This window comes from Pongo abelii, chromosome 10 (assembly GCF_028885655.2).
Source record: "Pongo abelii isolate AG06213 chromosome 10, NHGRI_mPonAbe1-v2.0_pri, whole genome shotgun sequence".
Lineage (NCBI taxonomy): Eukaryota > Metazoa > Chordata > Mammalia > Primates > Hominidae > Pongo > Pongo abelii.
Window position 1 is genome coordinate 123,952,509 of NC_071995.2, and position 21,918 is coordinate 123,974,426.

Below are 21,918 nucleotides of genomic sequence, written 5' to 3' on the forward strand. Positions count from 1 at the left end.
CTTCCTCAGTGACCTCACAGCATGGCCGCTGGCATCCCCTAGAGTGAGCCAGATGGGAACTGCAGTGTCTCTTATGACCACAGCTCAGAAGTCATTGTCATTTCCACAGTAACCCATCGATTCCCCATGTCAGGTGTGAATACCAGCGGGCAGGGGTCACTGGGGGGCCATTGTGGAGTCTGGCTACACACTGTCCCTTCCCATTTGTGCAGTCTGTTAGTTAGGCAAAAATTGGTATCTTCCTGTTTTAACATACATTTCTTTGATAACTGGGGTGGTTGATCATTTTATTTATTTATTTATTTCTGCGCTATCCAAGTTTTTGACAGTGAGCTTGTGTCACTTTTAATCTTCTAAAAAATTATACTACTGAGCAATAAAAGAAGTGAATTTGTTTGTTTGTTTGTTTGTTTGGGACAGAGTCTCACTCGGTCGCTGAGGCTGGAGTGCAGTGGCACTGTGTTGGCTCACTGCAACCTCCGTCTCCTGGGTTCAAGCGATTCTCCTGCCTCAGCCTCCTGAGTAGCTGGGATTACGGCGTCCACCACCACGCCCGGCTAATTTTTATATTTTTAGTAGAGACGGGGTTTCACCATGTTGGCCAGGCTGGTCTTGAACTCCTGACCTCAGGTGATCCACCTGCCTCAGCCTCCCAAAGTGCTGGGATTACAGGCGTGAGCCACCGCACCCGGCCTAGAAGTGAATTATTGATGCATGCAATAACTTAAGTGAATTTTAGTGGCATTGCACCAAATGAAAAACGCCAATCTTAAAAGGTCACCTTCTGGCTGGGTGCGGTGGTTTGCGCCTGTAATCTCAGCACATTGGGAGTTCGAGGTGGGTGGATCACCTGAGGTCAGGAGTTTGAGAGTAGCCTGACCAACATGGTGAAACACCATCTCTACTAAAAATACAAAAATTAGGTGCAGGCGCCTGTAATCCCAGCTAACTGGGAGGCCGAGGCAGGAGAAGTGCTTGAACCTGGGAGATGGAGGGTGCAGTGAGCTGAGATTGCACCACTATACACCAGCCTGGGCAACAGAGCAAGACTGTCTCAGAAAAAAAAAAAAAGGATCACTTTCTATATTTCATGTAACATTTCTCCCTCCCTCCCTCACTTCCTTCCCTCCTTTCCTTCTTTCCTTTCCTTTCTTTCCTTCCTTTCTTTCCTTTCTTTTCTTTCTTTTTGACAGGGTCTCACTCTGTTGCTCAGGCTGGAGTGCAGTGGTACGAACATAGGTCACTGCAGCCTTAAACCTCTGGGCTCAAGTGATTGTCCCATCTCAGCCTCCCAAGTAGCTAGGGCTACAGGTATACACCACCACGCCTGGCTAGTTAAAAAAATTTTTTTGTTTTCCAAGACAGAGTCTCACTCTGTCGCCCAGGCTGGAGTGCAGTGGTGTGATCTCAGCTCATGGCAGCCTCAACCTTCTGAGCTCAGGTGATCCTCCTACTTCAGTATCCCGAGCAGATAGGACTATAGGTACGCACCACCATGCTCGGCTAATCTTTTAAAAAATTTTTTGTAGAGACGAGGTTTTACCATGTTGTCCAGGCTGGTCTCGAACTCCTGAGCTCAAGCAACCTGCCCACCTTGGCCTCCCAAAGCGCTGGCACTACAGGCATGAGCCACCCTGCCTAGCCTTAGTTTTAACATTTTTTGTAGAGTCTCACTATCTTACCTAGGCTGGTCTTGAACTCCTAACCTCACGTGATCTTCCTGCCTTAACCTCTCAAAGAGCAGGGATGATAGACATGAACTACTTCTCTCAGCCTATATAACATTCTTGAAATGGCAGAATTATAGAACTAGAGTGTATGTAAGTGATTGCCCGGGGTGGGGGTGGTGTAGGGGTCAGGGATGACTATAAAGGGGCAACAGAAAGGAAGGGTTTGGGGTGGTGGAAATGTCCTATATCTTAATTGTGGTGGTTGCAGGAAATTCCGTAAGGTGACAGAGAACCTCGCATGTGCATGTTGCATCCACATCTGTTTCGTGGAACCACACACGTGCACATTGCATCCATGTCTGTTTCGTGGAACCACACGTGCACGTTGCATCCACATCTGTTTCGTGGAACCACACACGTGCACATTGCATCCATGTCTGTTTCGTGGAACCACGCACATGCACTTTGCATCCACATCTGTTTCGTGGAACCACACACTTGCACATTGCATCCATGTCTGTTTCATGGAACCACGCACATGCACGTTGCATCCACATCTGTTTCGTGGAACCACACACATGCACGTTGCATCCACGTCTGTTTCGGGGAATCACGCACATGCACATCGCATCCACATCTGTTTAGTGGAACCACACACATGCATGTTGCATCCATTTCTGTTTCCTGTCTTTGCTGGTGTACTCTGGTTATGGAGGATTGTAACCACTGGGGAAGCTGGGTGAGGGGGACATGGGACCTCTCTGTACTTTTTTTGAAACTTCTTGTGAATCTGTAATTAAAAAAAAACCCCACAATTATAATCAAAGGATTCTTCAGTTAATAAAAGCATTCCCAGTAGAAAATCTTATTTATTTATTTATTTATTTTGAGACAGGGTCTTACACTGTTGCTCGGGCTGGAGATCAGTGGTGCGATCATGGCTCACGTGATCCTTTGCCTCAGCCTCCTGAGTAGCTGGGACTACAGACGTGTGCCACTATGCCTGGCTAATTTTTACGTTTTTGGTAGAGATGGAGGTCTCTCTCTGTTATCAGGGCTGGTCTTGAACTCCTGGGCTCAAGCAATCCTCCCACCTCAGCCTCCCAAAGTGCTGACATCATAGGCATGAGCCCCTGCACCGGCCTAATAGAGAATCTTTACGCAGTCTTCAGTGTATTTGCTCGGCTGACTCTCACAGCCTTTCTTCTGTGTGAGGTTAAGTGGACCTGTGTCTTGCTTGTGTTCCCTGCTTCTGTTTTCCCTGGGTGTAGATTAATAACCTGCCTTGAAACAGGTGGGATTTTTCATTCAGTGTCTGGCTTGCAACTTTTCTTTTTGCAGTGGTCTGTGTACAATTTACCCTTTTTCTCTTCCCAGGGGAAGGCAAAGAGGAAATTGTGAAGGTGACTTTTGAAGAGCTGAGGCAAGAAGTGGCTTTGTTTGCAGCAGCAATGAGGAAAATGGGTGTGAAGAAAGGAGATCGGGTGGTTGGTAAGTATTTTGGGTGCTGGTGATGGTCTCAGGGGGAGACCAAGGTAGAACGGGTGATGTGAAGGTCAAGACGACTTTCAAATAAGGTGGAGTCATGTCATATTACATGGAACCTTGTGGGACTTGGACTCTACATGCAAGGCGAAAAAAGAGACCAAGGAAAATTGCTGAAAGAATATGCCGCTCTGCGAAGGCAGGAATTTGCTTTGCTTTGTTCCCTGCTTTGTCCCAGAGCCTAAAACAATTCCAGGAACATCAAGGGAGTGCATTCAGTATGGGCTTGCTGGAGGAATGAAGGAGCATTCAATATGGGCTTGCTGGAGGAATGAAGGTGCATTCAATATGGGCTTGCTGGAGGGATGAAGGAGCATTCACTATGGGCTTGCTGGAGAAATGAAGGCCCATTCAATATGGGCTTGCTGGAGGGATGAAGGAGCATTCACTATGGGCTTGCTGGAGGGATGAAGGAGCATTCACTATGGGCTTGCTGGAGGGATGAAGGCGCATTCAATATCGGCTTGCTGGAGGGATGAAGGCGCATTCAGTATGGGCTTGCTGGAGAGATGAAGGCCCATTCAATATGGGCTTGCTGGAGGGATGAAGGCGCATTCACTGTGGGCTTGCTGGAGGGATGAAGGTGCATTCAATATGGGCTTGCTGGAGGGATGAAGGCGCATTCACTATGGGCTTGCTGGAGGGATGAAGGCGCATTCACTATGGGCTTGCTGGAGGGATGAAGGCGCATTCAATATCGGCTTGCTGGAGGGAGGAAGGCGCATTCAGTATGGGCTTGCTGGAGAAATGAAGGCCCATTCAATATGGGCTTGCTGGAGGGATGAAGGCGCATTCACTGTGGGCTTGCTGGAGAAATGAAGGCCCATTCAATATGGGCTTGCTGGAGGGATGAAGGCACATTCAATACGGGCCTGCTGGAGGGAGGAAGGCGCATTTAGGAGTTAGCCCTGCAGTGGAGCAGGGCAGGAAAAGGCAGTCTGGGCTGCAGAAACGGCCTGTGAAAGGCCTGGAGGCTGCTGGAGACAGCAAGCAGGAGGCCACAGGCCTGGAGGCAGCCAGCAGGAGGTGTCTACACGGGCATTAGGAGCTCTGTGGGGTGGAACATGGAGGGCAGGAGGTGGGGCGGGTGCCCAGGTCTGATCCCAAAGGCCTCGTCCACTTTCCTGCACTCTGCCTGGAGCTTCCTGAGGTGCTGGTCCCACCTTCAGCCGTAAAGCAAGGGAAGTAGGACCCAAGAGCAGGCCCCATTTGGGGATTGTTCTGGAAGGAGCAGGGGCTGGAATCTGTAGACCCTGAGGCGTGGTTTGTCCTCCCATTCTGGGCCGGGGCCCTCCTTTGTTCCCTGGGATAGCAACTGAGTATTTCCCACTAAGAACTACTTAGGTATTTTTCTCATATTTTCCTTTCACCTTGACTTGTGGAAAAAATGTAAAGGCTTGTGCAAGGACCTGTTCTTTACCCCAAACGACTTGTTAGTTAATTGAGATGCAGGTAGGTGTGTACATGGGGATGAGCAGGTGCAGACGAAGGAGATTTATCTTCCAGTGCAGCCTTGGTGGTCGGGGCTCCCGACCTCCCTCCCTTTCCCCTCCATGTCATGGGACAAGGACCACAGGGGGCGGGTTTCAGGAAAAGCCGCTGGAGAGGGGCTTGGGCTTTGAAGCCTTTGTGTTTGGCATGGGTGTGCCTCTCCCGAGGGAACTCACTGCAAATTGCCGTTCAGCTTGTTTGCAAAGAGGCAGGAGGAGCTGGGTGGCCTTGTCGTCTATAAGTGCAGTAAGTGGCTGGACCAAGAATCCTGTGCACCAGGCCCAGCTACCCTGCCCTGCCTCCCCCTTGAGTAACAGGACTGGGCATGCAGTTAGTGCTCAGCGTTTGGTAGCTGACTAGGAAGGAATCCAGCGATGGGCATGCCGGCTGCCTCCTGTCTCAGCCCGTGGCAGCCTGTTCTCCTTCGGCCTATCCTCAGGGTTCACCCTGGTTCGTCGGGGTTGCCGCTCAAACGTTACCTCTCAGAGGCCGTTCCTGGTTAGCCTTCGAAAAGTGCATCCCACTCTTCCTGCACCTGCTTTCATCGTAGTCCTCATGGTTCACCTGAAACTGCAGGGATCTCGTTGTGTTTGTGCGCATGTGTCCTCCGTACTAGAGGGCAGGGGTTTTGTTTTCTTCTCACTGCTGTATCTTACTTCATAGAGAGTGCCTGGCACCTGGCAGCATCTAAGAAGTGTTTATTGAATGAATTACTGTGGGTATTGGGCTGATCATCAGAGCAGGCTTTTTTTTTTTCTTTTTGAGACATGGTCTCACTCTGTTGCCCGGGCTGGACTGCAGTGGCGTGATCATGGCTCACTGCAGCCTCGAACTCCTGGGCTCAAGGGATCCTCCTACCTCAGCCTCCTGAGTAGCTGGGACTACAGGCACGTGCCACCATGCCTGGCTAATTTTGGTATTTGTGGTAGAGACAGGGTCTCGCTATGTTGTCCAGGCTGGTCTCAAACTTCTGGGCTCGAGATCCTTCTGCCTTGGCTTCCTAAAGTGTTGGGATTACAGGCATGAGCCACTGCGTCTAGTCACAGAGCAGGCATTTTTGAGGCTGAAACCTCACTTTTTGGGTTCTTCTTGGTCTGATTTAATCTGTACACTTTTAAGGTCTTGCAAAGGAATGCAAAATATTGTATCTCCAGTTTTTTTCTTCCCTCCAATTCTCATTTTAAAAAATCTTCTTTTGAAGCCAACATTTCTGAGTGAAGGAGAGACAAAACAGGTTATATTGGGGACAGCCAAGGTTCCTCTGAGCTATGCTTTCTTTGAGGAGACGCCTGGCCCCGATGCCCTGGACCCTTCAGAGTTGAGCTGGTCCCTTGTGCTCCAGCCATTTTGTGGGTCTCAGTGGGATACGGATTTCACCTGATCACAGTTACTAGGATTTGGGACTTTGAGTTTTCCAGAAAATACTAGAAAATGATTAAATGGGGTTGGATGCTTTAGAGTCTTCAAAAGATGGAGTTAAAGCTGCGCCTAGCTCCGTTTTCCTTTGTCTGTCAAGTGGTCCCCATGGTTGGTGTCTGATGTGCCATGGGAGAAGGGCCAGCTCCTCCTCACTTGTCAGCCACGCGGAGTCAGCTGGTTAAGCAGCCTCCCCTGGGCACTGAGTCCTGCCCTGACCCTGGGGGTGACAGTGTTGAGATGCTTCAGTTTACACTCATAGCCAAGTCTCACTTTCGCTGCAAACTCAGCAAACGCCAACCATCTGCCGGATGTGGGTGGAACCCCGTGGCGGTGTGACCCCTGCCCCTTGGATGCCTATGGCCCAGCAGGGGAGTCGCGTGTGAATCTAGACAAAGAGAAATACCCACTGCAGGGGGGAAAGGAGTGACAAAGGGAACCAGCTGACCAGGGACCCCTGGGGGTGCACCTGGGTAGCTGCACCTTGCTCTGATGAGGCCTTGGCCGTGGCCCTTCGTCTCGCGACTGCCTTCTGCCCTACTGTACAGGTCCTTTCCTCTGGAACGTGTAGAGTGATCTGGTTAATTGATCATAGTCTCTGTGGCCCTGAGGATTCCCTGCCTCTGTTGTCATGAAAGCCAGCCTGCTAGGAGATGGAGGGCCTGAGGACCTCTGCCCCTTATAGGCTTGAATATGGCTCTTGACAGTACTGCTTGTGTTCTTCATTCCCTCTCCTCTCTATTCATCCAACCAACCATCCACCAGTCCACCTGTCTGTGCAGCCATCCATCAGCCCATCCATCTGCCCATCCATCTATCCATCCTTCTCTCCACCTACCCATCCATCCATCGTCCATCCATCTATCCTGCACCCATCATCTACCCATTCATCTATCCATCTTCCATTTATCATCCCTCATCCATCATTTATCCATCCACCCATCAATCCTGTCTATACATTCTTCTCTCCATCTACCCATTTACCCATTATCCCTCTATCCATCCATTTATCTATCCTCCACCCATCATCTACCCATTCATCCATCCATCCTCCATTCATCATCCCTCATATATCATCCATCCAACTATCCATCCATCCATCTGTCTATACATTCTTCTCTCCACCTACCCATCCATCCATCATCCATCTCTCCATCCACTCATCTATCTTCCACCCATTATCTACCCATTGATCCATCCATCTTCCATTTATCATCCATCATTCATCCATCTATCCATCCATCCATCTATACATTCTTCTCTCTACCTACCTATTTACCCATCATCCATCCATTCATCTATCTTCCACCCATCATCTACCCTCCACCCATCATCTACCCATTCATCCATCCATCCTCCATTCATCATCCCTCATCCATCATTTATCCAACTATCCATTCATCCGTCTATACATTCTTCTTTCCACCTACCCATCCATCCATCCGTTCATCTATCTTCCACCCATCATCTACCCATTCATCCATCCATCCATCTTCCATTTATCATCCCTCATCCATCATTTATCCTACCATCCATCCATCCGTCTATACATTCTTCTCTCCCCCTACCCATTTATCCATCATCCATCTATCCATCCATTCATCTGTCCTCCACCTATCATCTACCCATTCATCCATCCATCTTCCATTCATCATCCCTCATCCACCATCCATCCAACTATCCATCCATCCAACTGTCTATACATTCTTCTCTCTTCCTACCCATTCACCCATCATCCATCTCTCCATCCACTCATCTATCCTTCACTCATTATCTATCCATTCATCCATCCATCTTCCATTCATCATCCCTCATACATCATCCATCCAACTGTCTATACATTCTTCTCTCTACCTACCCATTCACCCATCATCCATCTCTCCATCCATTTATCTATCCTCCATCTGTCATCCGTCCATTCATTCATCCATCCATCCTCCATTCATCATCCCTCATCCATCCATCCATCCATCTGCCAGCCATCTGTCCTTTATTCTTTCCTTCCATCTATCCATCCATCCATCTGCCAGCCAGCAAATATCTGAGGACCCTTGATGTGCAGGGCATAGTAAAAGGCATTTGGTAAAGCAAAGAACAAGACAGGCAAAGTCCCAGCCCTCATGTGAGAACCAGATACTAAACAGCCAGTTACACAGGTGATTATTCATTTGCAGTTATGCTAAGTTTAGTGAAGGAGAAATACAGTGTGCTTTGCAGGTAACTAGTTGGGGGACCTGAGTTCCCCGGGTTGGGGGCAAGATGGCCTTGGAGAAGGCTGCTCTGAGGAAGTTTCATTTGAGTAAAGAGCTGCAGGATGAGCGCACACTGAGTGGAGACTGCTGATGTGCGTGGAGGAGTGTTCAGCAGATCAGACAGCTGTGCAAAGGCAGGAGGTGATTAGGACAACTGAGGAGTCGGAAGAAGGCTGCTGTGACCAGATCCCAGGGAGGGAGGGGGAGCAGAGGGAGGAGAGGCCACGGAGTCATTGTCATCAGAGCATGGAGAATGGATTGCAGGGGGATGGTGGGGAGTGGACAGGCTGGCAGCGGGCGATCCATCTGGGCGGGGGCTGGTGGTCAGGATCCTCAGGCAGTTCAAGGACAGCCCCCTTCCCACTCTGACCCTGGCTGTCAGGGGAACCTTTTGGACATCTGCTACCTCCCATACACCCTGAACCCAAGGCTTCTTCCTGTATTTTCTCCACAGGTTATTTACCCAACAGTGAGCACGCTGTCGAGGCGATGCTGGCTGCGGCAAGCATTGGTGCCATCTGGAGCTCCACGTCCCCAGACTTCGGTGTGAATGTGAGTCAGGGTCTGACAGGGGGCACCCCTTGCCCTGTGAGCATCCTGGGCAGGGGCTGCATGGGCTGAATTCCCAGGGGAGCCAGACAGCAGCGTGAGCCCAGCGGGAGGAGGTGGCGTTGCAGCCGCCTCTATGGGGAAAGAAGAAGCCAGAAGGACTTGCGTCTGGTTCTTCCTTTCAAGCAGTCCTGACGTTCCCCCGCTCCTCGCCGTATTCATCGAAGATGTGGGCAGGTGGCGTATGCAGCAGCCAGTGTTGTTAAGGTCTACTAAGGTCGAGCCCTGTCTTCCTCACCTGGGATTTAGTGACCACGTGAGGTTTGCTAAGTGTGTGTCCTCTGAGGACAGTTCTCTAGATTTTTGTTCTCAAAGTTCTGCCTGCAGAAGTTCCCTGGGACCTCCTTGTGTTGGTTTCTGCTGTTACCAGCCCCTTCCTCTGGACCCATGCTGTGTGGGTGTGCACCCCAGGAGGGTGGCCTCTCTGTCCTCAAACCACCTCAGAGTGTGTCCAGCTGCCCAGAGTGGCCCAGGCAGGGCCGGAAGCATGTGCTGATCCCCACTGGGGCCCCCCAGCCTATAGGTCTCTCCATGGGGCAAATGAAGCAGCTGCAGAGCGGGTCTTCCTGGGGTCCCCACTCTCCAGCCAGGGCCTCCCCTGGCTGCAGAGCCTTGGGGCGTGAGGGACCTTCAGGAGCCATGAGACCCTGTTACAGGACATGCAGCATCCGTGTCCCTGACCGCTCCTCCTGGTGCCAGCTGCCTCTGTTCTGGGCCGGGCCCTGTGCCGTGCGTCAGTCAGCAGCACCAGCTGCAGGTGTGGCCGCTGGCCCTTTAAAACCCAGTGCGCGGAGTTGGTGTCTGTGCTTATCCACAGGTGAGGCTTTTGGGTGTGAGCTTAGAAATCATGTCTACTTAGAGGCTTGCTTTTTCAGTAAGGTTTTGGAGGAGGAGTGTCCTTTCTCCACACCATGGGAGGAGAGATGAGACACAGGCCCGGAGGAGTGAGATTGGCTGGCCGTGCATCAGGCCGCAGCGCCAGCTGGGCTAATGATGGATCCCTGCTGGGTTCAGGGAGGGCGTGGCCACCCTGTAGATCTGTACTGTGTGGCTGGATGGCCGTGCCCTGCCTTCTGGAACTTTCCTGTGTTCTTTCCCAGGCCATCTCACCCCAGGACCTCCCCAGGTCCGCAGAGACTGACCTGAGACAGAAACTCAACCTGTGGCCTCTCCTGTCCCTGGGGCCCTCTGTGGGGGCTGCCTGGGCTGCTGGGGCCAATGGTGTCCTTGTGGGAGGGTCTGGAGGGGTGGGGTTCCTGGACACTCAGACCTCTCAGCCGACCTTGAGCCAGGCTGTCCAGGGCAGAGGGAAGGGCCACAGGGCGAGACGGCAGGATGGCCCGGTGTGCTCAAGGCCGGGCAGGCTGGCTGCCTCTGCTCCATGCAGCTTCCTTGATCAGTGTCCTTGGGCAGGCTCCCTGGTGTCCCCAGAGGGAGAACGGCAGTAATGTTAGTGCAACTGCAGGGAGCCTGTGCAGACGGCAGGAGCCATGTTTGTGTGGAGCCAGGGACAGGGTGTGACCCTCCAGGCCAGCCCAGTAAGTGTTAGCTACTGTTTTAACTAGTTGGGAGATGGGTGTGTTTTGAGTTAAATTATGACTAACCTTTTGTAAGCGGGTTGTGAGAGGCTGGGAGAGCTGTGTGTGGAAGGGGAGTGATCATGGCCTCCCAGGGCTGGAGTGTAGCCCCCTTCCCCGGAGAGGTGATGTCAGAGCTCCTGGAATCGGCCTTTGGTGGTTTGTCTGAGGCCAGGGGGTGGAGAGAGGGAGAGCCTCTGACTCTGCATGGCTGCAGTGGCAGGGCTGGACCCCAGCCTCTCACAGATGCATCCAGCCTCGCTGGGTCATTGTCCTGTGCACGTCACTCCCCGCTGACTCCAGTCCGGCAGGATCTGCCCATCCTGGCAGGACCCAGGAGGGATGCATGGCTCTGTAGCAAACATGGCCTCCGGGACACTGCTTCCTGGCCGGGGTTGGTCCAGGGTTTTCTGGAATCACAGCCTCCCTGAGCCACCTCTGGAGCAGGAAGTGCTGGCCGAGCTGCTGGGCGCACTAGATGGCAGCATGGCTCTGCTCGCCGCGTGGCTCCCGCAGCTTCTGGGAAGTGAACAGTCCCAGGCCCTGTGGCTGCATCTCAGGTCAGAAAACAGGGCCACCTGCCTCCTGCTGAGACACTTCTCTCTGTCCCTCATTTTGCTAGTGTCCAGGGTACAGACTCCATCCTGCCGGAAATGGAGGTGTGTGTGACGCGCGTTACTCGCACTCGAACCGAGATCCAGCCGGTTGGCAGGGAGTCTGTTGGCATTTGGTGGCTTCCTGGCAGGCATTATTGGGCAGCACTCCTGGCCGCATGCACCCAGCATGGGAAGCCCTGCGTGGATGCCATGTTCGCAGCACTTGGTCCCATAGACACCTGGACACCCGCTGTTGGAGCTGAGTAAGGACCTGGCACAGGTCGACCGCGCGAAAGCCTCTGCTCACCCTCCGTTTACCATCCTTGTTCAGGGGCTAAAACTAACAGGGATGAATTCCTGGAGTTTCTGACGAGGTGGGGCTGGAACTGAGCCGAGGCTGATGGGTTCTGGTCTCGTGGACAGTTCCTGCATCGGTTTGCAGATCTCTACTTAAAAAAGAGATCCCGTTTTTAATTTGCAGCATCACTGTGTTAAACTTCAGACTGTGCCCCGTTTTCAGTAAGGGGCGCTCTTCAGAAACTGCAATGAAACGTGAATGTCTTCCCTTTGGAATCATGTTTTCGCTTGCTTTGAAATTATATTTCTTTGAATCTCAGAGAATATTGTAAAGGGAAATTGCCACTCTCCTACAAATCCTGCGTTGATTTCTGGTCTCTGTTGATGGAGTCGCACCGTTTGACTCGTGGGTTCACGCGCCTGTCCACTGAGAGCTCCTCGGCTGGCTGCGCTGGGTGCTGAAGGGACCCTCTCTGCTGCAGAGCCACAGACGGCAGTGGGCTGTCCAGGGAGTGCTGGGGCATCCGTCTTTATTCAATGACACTGGGGGAACGCGTTTCTGGCCTCCGTCACTCCCCTGTGCTTTATTTCTACCCATTCCGGGCTCTCTCCCACCGCTGCCCACCTCCTTCTGCCCGCTCTCTGCTGCCTGCCTGGGCATCTCAGCTTGCCTTACTAATGCTTTTGGGCTCGGAGGGCATCGCCAGTTGGGGAAGTGCTCTGTTCTAAAGGTTCCCGACCTTTCCAGCCCCAGCAAGATCTCTAGGTCTTGAGTCTTTAGATGGCTTTGGGTTTTTTGTTTCACTGTTTACCTTTGAGCCTTTGGCATTTTCAGAGATGTCAGGGAAGGCCACCCTCTGATCCGTGCACACCAGAGAGCCCAGCCTGTAGCCTGCAGGCCTTGTCCTCCTGAAGTGCCATCAGGTGGCTGTGTGTGTGTGTGTGTGTGTGTGTGTGTAAATAGGACAGCCATTCTTGTTCGCTCTGGGTGGCTGTCAGCATGATTCGACACCGGCTGTTGGTTTCAATGCTTGATTGGTTGCTAAGCACCGTATTCAGGTCAGACACATGTTCATAGGTGTGTTTGTTTTGTTGCAACATGAAAGCCGTCCTCGAGCAGCTCTCCTGGGCCAGGACAGGCTGACAGCTGGTTTTGGATGCTCGAGATCTTGATCCCTGCTGGTCCAGCCAGGAAAACTTCAGCTGTGTCAGAGGACCCCTGAGTCTTTTCATAGGGCTAGGGGCCAGACCTCTGATTCAGAAACACTTGTCTTTGTAGCCTGATCACTGTCACCGTGCCTGGGGTCCTGTGGTATTTGAGCCCCAGATCACTGGCAGTCTCAGTCCTTTCACCCTGTACTGGGCTAGTTCTCTGAGATCCCAGCTTCCTTGTGGAAATTCTCTGCCGCCCTCCGGGGCTCTCCCAGGCTGGCCCCCTCTGTTTCTTCCCTGGCCTCAGGCTTCCTGGCAGGTCTTCCTCTGGGCCCCACTCCACCTGCCCCTGGGAGTTGATCTCTATGTCCTCTGTTCAGATCAGCCTCTTCTCCCTCCCGCCTACCCTGTGGGACCTGCTTATTCTTGACGCAGGGCTTAGGAGATGCTGTCTTCAGTGGCTTCCTGGGTTTCCTCCTCTTCCTCCTGATTCGGTCTGCTGCAGTGTCTCAGCACCGGAATCTGTTCTGCTGTTTTGGTGTTCTGTTCCATGTATGGTGTTACTTTTCTCTGAGTGGAGCCAGCACAGTGATGGGGAGCACCAGCACCCACATCAGACCAGCCAGGCTGCAGCCCGGCCATGCCTCTGGCCTGTTGTGAGGCTTCGGGCAAGTCACTCACCCTGTTCCTGCCTATCAGGAATAGGGAGTGGATACTATTGCCCCTCTTTTTTTTTTTTTTTGAGACAGAGTCTCGCTCTGTCGCCCAGGCTGGAGTGCAGTGGCGCGATCTCAGCTCACTGCAAGCTCTGCCTCCCGGGTTCACGCCATTCTCCTGCCTCAGCCTCCCAAGTAGCTGGGACTACAGGCGCCCACTACCAAGTCCGGCTAATTTTTTGTATTTTTAGTAGAGACGGGGTTTCACCGTGTTAGCCAGGCTGGTCTCGATCTCCTGACCTTGTGATCCGCCTGCCTTGGCCTCCCAAAGTGCTGGGATTACAGGCATGAGCCACCGCGCCCAGCCTTATTGCTCCTCTCTTAAGGCTGTGAAGGGGAGTGAGTGCCTCTAACGAGCTCAGACTGGGGCCTGGCACATAGTAAGCATTCAGTAAATGCTCAATATGTTTTACTGGCAATCATTTCTTCCCCACTAAACCAAGAACTCTTGGTACATCTTAGAATCCTGGGCACAGAGAGGGCGCCAGTGTAGACATGCCATTCGTGGCTTGTGTGTTCGCTACAGCCAAGGTCTGGACAGGCCTCTTACCTGTGGGTGAGGGAGCTTGGGCGTCAGGAGTGTTGGGACTCACTTTGCATAAGGGGTGGCTGGGGCTGGAGGGAGCCAGGTGCAGGGATGCCTTGTCCAGGGCCATGTGGCCGGGAAAGGGAGGAGTAAGGACCATGGCCTTAGAGTAGGTTGAATGTGTTACCTTGATATTTGCATAGAGACAGCCTCAGAAGTAAACAGAGAGACACCCAAGTCCCAGCAGGACATGAAAGTGTCTGAGAAATCGCTGTACATGCACTTAGGTAAGTGGACGTGGTGTCTTTCCAGGAAGGGCAGGCACTTGCTCTCGGGAGGTGCATCTGGGCACTGAGAATGGGGAAGAGGGGCTCACCTGGCTGGGGGTGAGCTTCTGTTTGGACCCCTTGTTCCAGTGCCAGTGCCCAGGCGGTGGTCTAGAGGGTGGAGGCTTCTCTCCTGGATGCTTCTTTCCCGGTCTCCTGCCCATCAGAAGTGGCTGGGGAGGAGGAAGGGGTGGCATTCTCAGTCCAGGAGGGTTTGGTGCCAGGAAGGACCATTTCTGGACATTATCTTCTTCTGATGGTTTTGGACAGGGTGTATGTTAGCATCAGACCCAAGGAGGGCCAGCCCTGGTGGCCTGTGGAGTAAATGCTGGTGGGACCTGAGTGCCACCTGCCTGCAGACTCGGCCTGTTGCTGCTGGACTCCTGGGGGGCACCATTTTGGGGCTTTCTGCAGCCACCTCTGTGTAGCCATTTAGAATAGAAGAAGAGGTAGTAGGAAATAGTCTTTGTCCACCAAGGGCGTCACTGAGGAAGGGGTACCGGGGGTACCCTTGAAATGGAGGAGGGAGGAAGTAGACGGTGACCGAAGGCCTGATGTCCTGAGGCCAGGGGCCAAGTCCCTGTCACCTGCATGTCCCATGCACTTTTATTTTATTTTATTATTTATTATACTTTAAGTTTTAGGGTACATGTGCACAATGTGCAGGTTTGTTACATATGTATACATGTGCCATGTTGGTGTGCTGCACCCATTAACTCGTCATTTAGAATTAGGTATATCTCCTAATGCTATCCCTCCCCCCCCATCCCACAACAGACCCCGGAGTGTGATGTTCCCCTTCCTGTGTCCATGTGTTCTCATTGTTCAATTCCCACCTATGAGTGAGAACATGCAGTGTTTGGTTTTTTGTCCTTGTGATAGTTTGCTGAGAATGATGGTTTCCAGCTTCATCCATGTCCCTACAAAGGACATGAACTTTTCATTTTTTATGGGTGCATAGTATTCCATGGTGTATATGTGCCACATTTTCTTAATCCAGTCTATCGTTGTTGCACATTTGGGTTGGTTCCAAGTCTTTGCTATTGTGAATAGCCCATGCACTTTTTTTAAACTGATGCTGAAGTTGGCCAATGTTTTACTTAATGGTTTTACTTAAAAAAAAAAAGCTGCGTTGGGGCGGCTCCAAGGGCGTCTCTGTAATAATGTCACAGTCATTTCTTTGTCCCTCACCCGCCTGCTGTGAGCTTTGCTGAGGGGCAGAGGAAGTGGCGGGAGTAGAGAGAGGCTTGGTTCGGTCTGCGCCTCCTCCCGTGCCTTCCGCAGTGGCCAAGCTGTTCAGCTGGAGGAAGACCCCTCGTTCCTGTCATGACTGTGCATCCTTAGAGCACTTCCAGCCTTCCTTCCCCCTGTCCAGTCAGCACTGGCGGGGCTGCCAGAAGTTCTCAAGACTCAGGGAGCCCCAGATGAGCTCACAAGTCCCCAGGGGGAGCCCCATCTCAATAACCTCCGCCACTACACCCCTGCCAAACCAGGAGCTCGGGCTGTGCCCCACACCTTTTCACTCCCTTCCCTACCGTTGGCTGTTCTTGCCGCCTCTCCACTGTCCTCCTTCATATGTTTGATTGAGCAGTTCCTCGGTTCCTCGGTTCCTCCGTGACCCCGGCTAGGCACTGCCGTCTCTCATGGGTGCTGTCGCAGTAGCTTCAGACCAGTCTCGTTTCTGCTTCTCTCCACTGTACACCTTTTTATCTTTTTCTTTTCTTTCTTTTTTAACTTTCGTCACCTTTCTACTATCCAGTACACACCTTTTAACAAGTGGATCCGAACCAGTGTTTGTTTCTATCTCTCTCCCAGATTAAATATTCTTTAGAGGGCTGGGCTGGGTAGCTTACACCTGTAATCCCAGCACTTTGGGAGGCTGAGGCAGATGGATCACTTGAGTCCCTGAGTTTGAGACCAGCCTGGGCAACATGGCGAAACTCCATCTCTACAAAATAGAAATAAATTAGCTGGGTGTGGTGGTGCACAGCCTGATCCTCAGCCTGGGAGGTTGAGTCTGAGTGAGCTGTGATCTGTCTACTGTACTCTAGCCTGGGTGACAGGGCAAAACCCTGTCTTAAAAAAAAAATCCTTTAGTGACTTTCTCATTTTCTTTTGTTCTGTTTTTCTCATTGACTTTCTCATTTTCTTTTGTTCTGTTTTTCTCATTACCTTTTTTTTTTTTTTTTTTTTTCTGAGACAGAGTCTCAGTCTGTCACCCAGGCTGGAGTGCAGTGGCATGATCTCAGCTCACTGCAACCTCTGCCTCCCAGGTTCAAGTCATTCTCCTGCCTCAGCCTTCCAAGTAGCTGAGACTACAGGCGTGCGCCACCACGCCTGGCCAATTTTTGTATTTTTAGTAGAGATGGGGTTTCACCATGTTGGCCAGGCTGGTCTTGAACTCCTGATCCTCAAGTGATCCACCCGCCTTGGCCTCCCAGTGTTGGGTTTACAGGCGCGAGCCACCGCTCCTGGCCCTCATTACCTTTTCAAACTGTATTGCTGGGGTTTAACACCACTATTTATTTTGCTGGATTGAGTTATATGTGGCCACCTTGCCTAACTTTGATTTGTTCTAGTGGTTTTTCTGGTGACTTTCACAGATTTTGTGTGCAGCCGTTCCCATTGTGTGCAGGGGGCAAACTGTTTCTAGTTCCCACCCCGGGACGTAGGTGGGGGTGTTCAGCACAGGTGCAGGTGGGCTGGGGGTGGGTGTCTTGCATGTTCTTTTCTCACTGGACATCTCATCTTTTACCAAGTGTGATGTGTGCCGTCAGGTGTCTGCCAGATACCTTTTGTCAGTGAGGAAGTTTCCTTCAGTTTCCAGCTGAATTAAAGCATGGGTGGAAAGCATGTTGCCTTTTATCAGAAGCTTCCAAGATAATCATGCGATTTCCCCCTCCGTTAGCCTGTTGCTGTAGTCAATAACATTGGTCTATAATCTCTCTCTCTCTTTTAGTTTGTGTGTTTCCTGTCTTTCTCCGCCTTCTGTAATGGCTTACACAGAAGGGATGCTGTAGCTTACAGAGACTTGGTGGTGCTCGCCTGCAGAGCTGCCCACCCTGGTGTCCCTGGAGGAGGTAGACCTTTGTCACTTCAGCTGTGGTGCTTTTTGAATAAATTTTGGTAATTTATATTTTCTTGAGAAGTCATCCATTCTATCTGGATTTCAAAATCTATTAAACGTTGTTTTCTGGCTCATGAATCTTTTATTCTATAGTCAGGTGTGATTTCTAATTTTGAGAGGCCACATGCTTCAGCTTAGTCACCTGCAATATGAGGGTGATAAGGGCGCCCACGTCCAAGGTCATTCTGAGCAGTAAATGAGTGAATATTGGTCCAGTGCTTAGGGCAGCACCTGACACACAGTAAGTGTTCTACAAGAGGTAAATGGAAATGTTAGGTTTCCTTTTCTGTTTGTTTGTTTGAGATGGAGTCTCGCTCTATCACCTAGGCTGCATGATCTCAGCTCACTGCAACATCTGCCTCCCAGGCTCAAGCGATTCTCATGCCTCAGCCTCCCGAGTAGCTGGGATTATAGGTATGGGCCACCGTGTCTGGCTAATTTTTCCATTTTTAGTAGAGATGGGGTTTCTCAATTTTGGTTAGGCTGGTCTCAAACTCCTGACCTCAAGTGATCTGCCCGCCTCGGCCTCCCAAAGTGCTGGGATTACAGGCGTGAGCCACTGTGCCCGGCCGAAATGCTAGGTTTTTTCTTGATCAGATTTTTCAAGAAGCTTACTTTTATTTTATTTTAAGACAGGGTCTTTCTCTGTTGCCCAGGCTGGAGTACAGTGGTGCGAACATAGTTCAGTGCAGCCTCGAGCTCCTGGGCTCAAGCAATCCTCCCCACTCAGCCTCCCACGTAGCTGGGATTACAGGTGCTCTGCTAATTTAATAAAAAATTTTTTTTGTAGCTGTCCAAGCTCGTCTCCCAAAGTGTTGGGATTACAGGCGTGAGCCACCATGGCTGCTAATAAGCTTATGTTATTGGTTGTTTTGGAAAAATGATTTTTGGTTTTGCTGGTCAAGTCCATCATTAGTTTTTCCTTATGGCTTTAATTCTTTCTCTCTTTTTCTTTCCCTGGCTACCTAATTTTGAGTGTAGTTTACCAAAACATTGGAAATGGAAAACAATAACATTTGCAATTGTTTTCTTGTTGTGTTTCTGGTAGATCGTATGTTCCGGGGAGTGGGAACCCTGTCTGTCTGGTTCCCTGGCACGGTGCCTGGTACCTAGCACATGGAATAAACAAATGCTTTCTACTCCCTACTCTTCTCTGTTAATTCAGCTTCTAGTTTGGGAATTTGGACAGTGTTGAGTAAACTCTCAATCCTAGAACTCTTAGCACAGAGATTCTCAAATTTTGTCACACCTCAGGATCATCTGGACGGCTGGTGAGAACAGATTGCTGGGTCCCTTGCAGAGTTTCCGATTCATTAGGTCTGGGGCCCCAGGTGAGGCTGACTGGCTGCCCTGGGACTACACTTTGAGCTGCCCAGCCTCCCTCCCCCAACACTCTGCCCCTTAGACTCTCTCACAGTCAGCGCTTCTGCTTCCCTGCTAAGAGTCACCGGGGAGCTCTGAAAACAAAGGCCCACCGCTCCTGACCCGTTAATTAGTTATCCTAATGAGCTTAATTAACTTAATAGTCCCACCGCAGGCGGTGCTACCAGGCAGCCAGGGTGGAGAGCCCTGTCCTGTGAAGTCCTTACTCAGAGGTTCTGGGGCCACTGTATGTGCCCTGGGGGTAGCCCCAGGTGTTGGTCTTGAACTGCTTGCATCAGGCTCACGTGGGAGGGAATAGCAGCCATCTGGGCGATGCCTACCCATGTTTGTGGATGGCAGTCTCTTAACACAGTGTAACCTTGAGCATGGCCAGGAGGGAAGTGAATAGAAGCCTTGTCTGAGAGTGCTTTAATCTGTTACTAACATTAATAATCTGTTAATAACTAATAGTCTGGACTAACACTCAGGGAGTGTCGGTGAATGTTATGAGTTCCAAGAACAAGCCCTTTCCTGCATGGAGCAATCCCCTGTTTCAGGAAAGCAATGCCCTTGGCTGGACTGCAGACTCCACATGCAGTACAGACCGGAGACATGGGTGTGGCGATCCTGCCTTCTAAGATGGGGCTCGTTAACTAGTGTATACACGTGTGGGCTTATGCCATTGGTTGGCATAAATGCACTGCTTGGAGGATTCAGGTTCCTCTTTAATTGAAGATTCCGAGAACCAAAATATGGGGCCACTTTGCTTTGCTGTTGCGGCCTCTTTGGAAGATGAATCTTTTGTATACACTAGCAGAGCTGTGCTAATAGGCTCTTTCTGTAAAGTGGGGAATCTTTTTGGTAGTGCAGACACACACTCTATACTCTTCCTATTTCAGTATATGTCTGTAAATACTTCTGGTATTTCTTGATATTGATGCCTTCCTTGGCATGGTGGTTGTTCTCAGATATAAGTTGTGCTTTGATCAACTTTTTTTTTTGAGATGGAGTCTCACTCTTCACCCAGGGTGGAGTGCAGTGGCACTATCTTGGTTCACTGCAACCTCCGCCTCCCGGGTTCAATCAATTCTCCTGCCTTAGCCTCCCGAGTAGCTGGGACTACAGGCGCGTGCCACCATGCCTGGGTAATTTTTGTATTTTTAGTAGAGATGGGGTTTCACCATGTTGGTCAGGCTGGTCTTGAACTCCTGACTTCATGATCCACCCACCTCAGCCTCCAAAAGTGCTGGGATTACAGGCGTGAGCCACCATGCCTGCCTTTTTTTTTTTTTTTTTTAAATACAGAATCTCACTCTGTTGCCCAGGCTGGAGTGCAATGGCACAGTCTCAGCTCACTGCAGCCGCAGCCTCCTAGGTTAAAGCGATTCTCCTGCGTCAGCCTCTGAAGCAGTTGGGGCCACAGGCATGTGCCACCATGCCTGGCTAATTTTTGTATTTTTAGTAGAAATGGGGTTTCACCATATTGGCCAGCTGGTCTTGAACTCCTGACCTCAAGTGATCCACCTGCCTTGGCCTCTCAAAGTGCTTGGATTACAGGTGTGAGCCAGCGCACCCAGCCTCATCGACTTTCTTTATTGGCTATGGGTGCTGGGGACACAGGGACCTGGTTATGCACTGATGATGTTGCCCTTTCTCTCCTGTGAAATGCAGTGGTCATATTGGCTACTGAAGGTTTTTGCCATTTTCTTTTTTTAGAGACAGGGTCTCACTCGTGCCCAGGCTGGAATGCAGTGGTACAAGCATAGCTCACTCCAACCTTGAACTCGGGCTCAAGCAATCCTCCCACCTCAGCCTCCAGAGTAGCTGGGACTACAGGCATCCATCACCATGCCTGCTGGTTTTTGCCTTTTAGATGATCAATGATGACTTTTTCCTCCTGCTTTCAGGGTGTGCTGGACCGGTTTTCTCAAATTCAGCCAAAGCTCATCTTCTCTGTGGAGGCTGTTGTCTATAATGGCAAAGAGCACAACCACATGGAAAAGCTGCAGCAGGTGGTTAAAGGTGTGTGGCCCTTCCAGCTCCCAGCCAGCATGGCTGGGTGTGTGTGTGTGGGTACATAAGAATCTACCAGGAGTCAACCTGGGTAGTCTCTGCCCCAGATTGTGTTATATTATCTGCCCCAGATTGTGTTATATTTTGTGGGGAAAAAAAAAAAAGAAAAAAATTCAGCAGCTGAGCATCTTTGTCCTGTAACCTTGTGTTTTCTCCTCTCGCTCCTTCCAGGCCTACCAGACTTGAAGAAAGTGGTGGTGATTCCTTACGTGTCCTCCAGAGAGAACATAGACCTTTCAAAGATTCCAAACAGGTAATGTACCACATTCTGACCCACAGGTCCGTGTGGAACCCACTTGAGCTCCTGCGGGGAAGTAGGCCTCTGGATCTTCCACTTGGGGTCACTCAGAGAATTTTCGAAGTGGAGGAGGTTTTAGTTAAAAGCATCATTTTGTAGATAAGGCACCTGAGGCCCCAGAGCGAATCCCCCAAGGCCACATAGTGAATGAGTGGCGGAAGAGAGATGGTCCCAGGAACTCTCTCTCTTCCGATCTGGTGTCCCTTATGTAGGGGGCTCTGATGGGGCCAAGTCCAACTTCCCAGATTGGCCACAGAAATTCTGCATTGGAAATCATGTGTACATGTATGTGCACATGTGGGTGCATGCACTGCACATGTGTGCACATGACAGGCGCATGCATATCTACATGTGTACATGCGCATGTGCATTTACACACATGCATACGCGCACAGGTGCACATGCATGTGTACATGTGTATGTATGGCTGTGCATACATAAACACTCATATATGTATTGTTCACCTTTTAGGACATACATGTGTTCCCCATTGCTGATGACAACTTCCTTGGCTTTTCTGACATAAAAGAATAAACCACGTTTTGTGTACCAAATAGAATTGTAAGAATCTTAATTTTGAATAGAGATTAAGGAAATGGATTGTGGTTTAGTCAAAGTTGAATTTGTCCCAAAGTTCTTGGAGTTACCTTCCTTTAATTTTTCTTGAAACAGTTGTGGGGAGAGGGTTCTGAGCTCAGGCGTTTACCCCCACGGGGTAAGCTTTCCCTTGAGCCTTGGGTCTGGGCCGCTGGAGGGCGCCTCGTACGTGGCTCCTTGAGGCCTGGTGAGGAGGGGCTGTATAGACACGGCAGGGTGTCTTCATACCAGCCACGGGGACCAGAGGTGGAAGAGAGGAGGAGATGGCGGAGGCCTTTTTGTTCTAGC

At 50.9% G+C, this 21,918-nt stretch overlaps 1 protein-coding gene across 5 annotated transcripts in view; it reads left to right on the plus strand.

Moving 5' to 3' along the window:
- Positions 1-21,918, plus strand: part of AACS (acetoacetyl-CoA synthetase) — a 79,261-nt gene that overhangs the window by 18,384 nt on the left and 38,959 nt on the right. For all 5 annotated transcript variants that reach the window (XM_024256864.3, XM_024256865.3, XM_024256866.3 and 2 more), the window contains exons 4-7: positions 3,048-3,161; positions 8,829-8,926; positions 20,570-20,684; positions 20,907-20,988. In XM_024256864.3, coding sequence (XP_024112632.2) covers positions 3,048-3,161; positions 8,829-8,926; positions 20,570-20,684; positions 20,907-20,988 — 409 coding nt within the window. The remainder of the gene's footprint in view (positions 1-3,047; positions 3,162-8,828; positions 8,927-20,569; positions 20,685-20,906; positions 20,989-21,918) is intronic.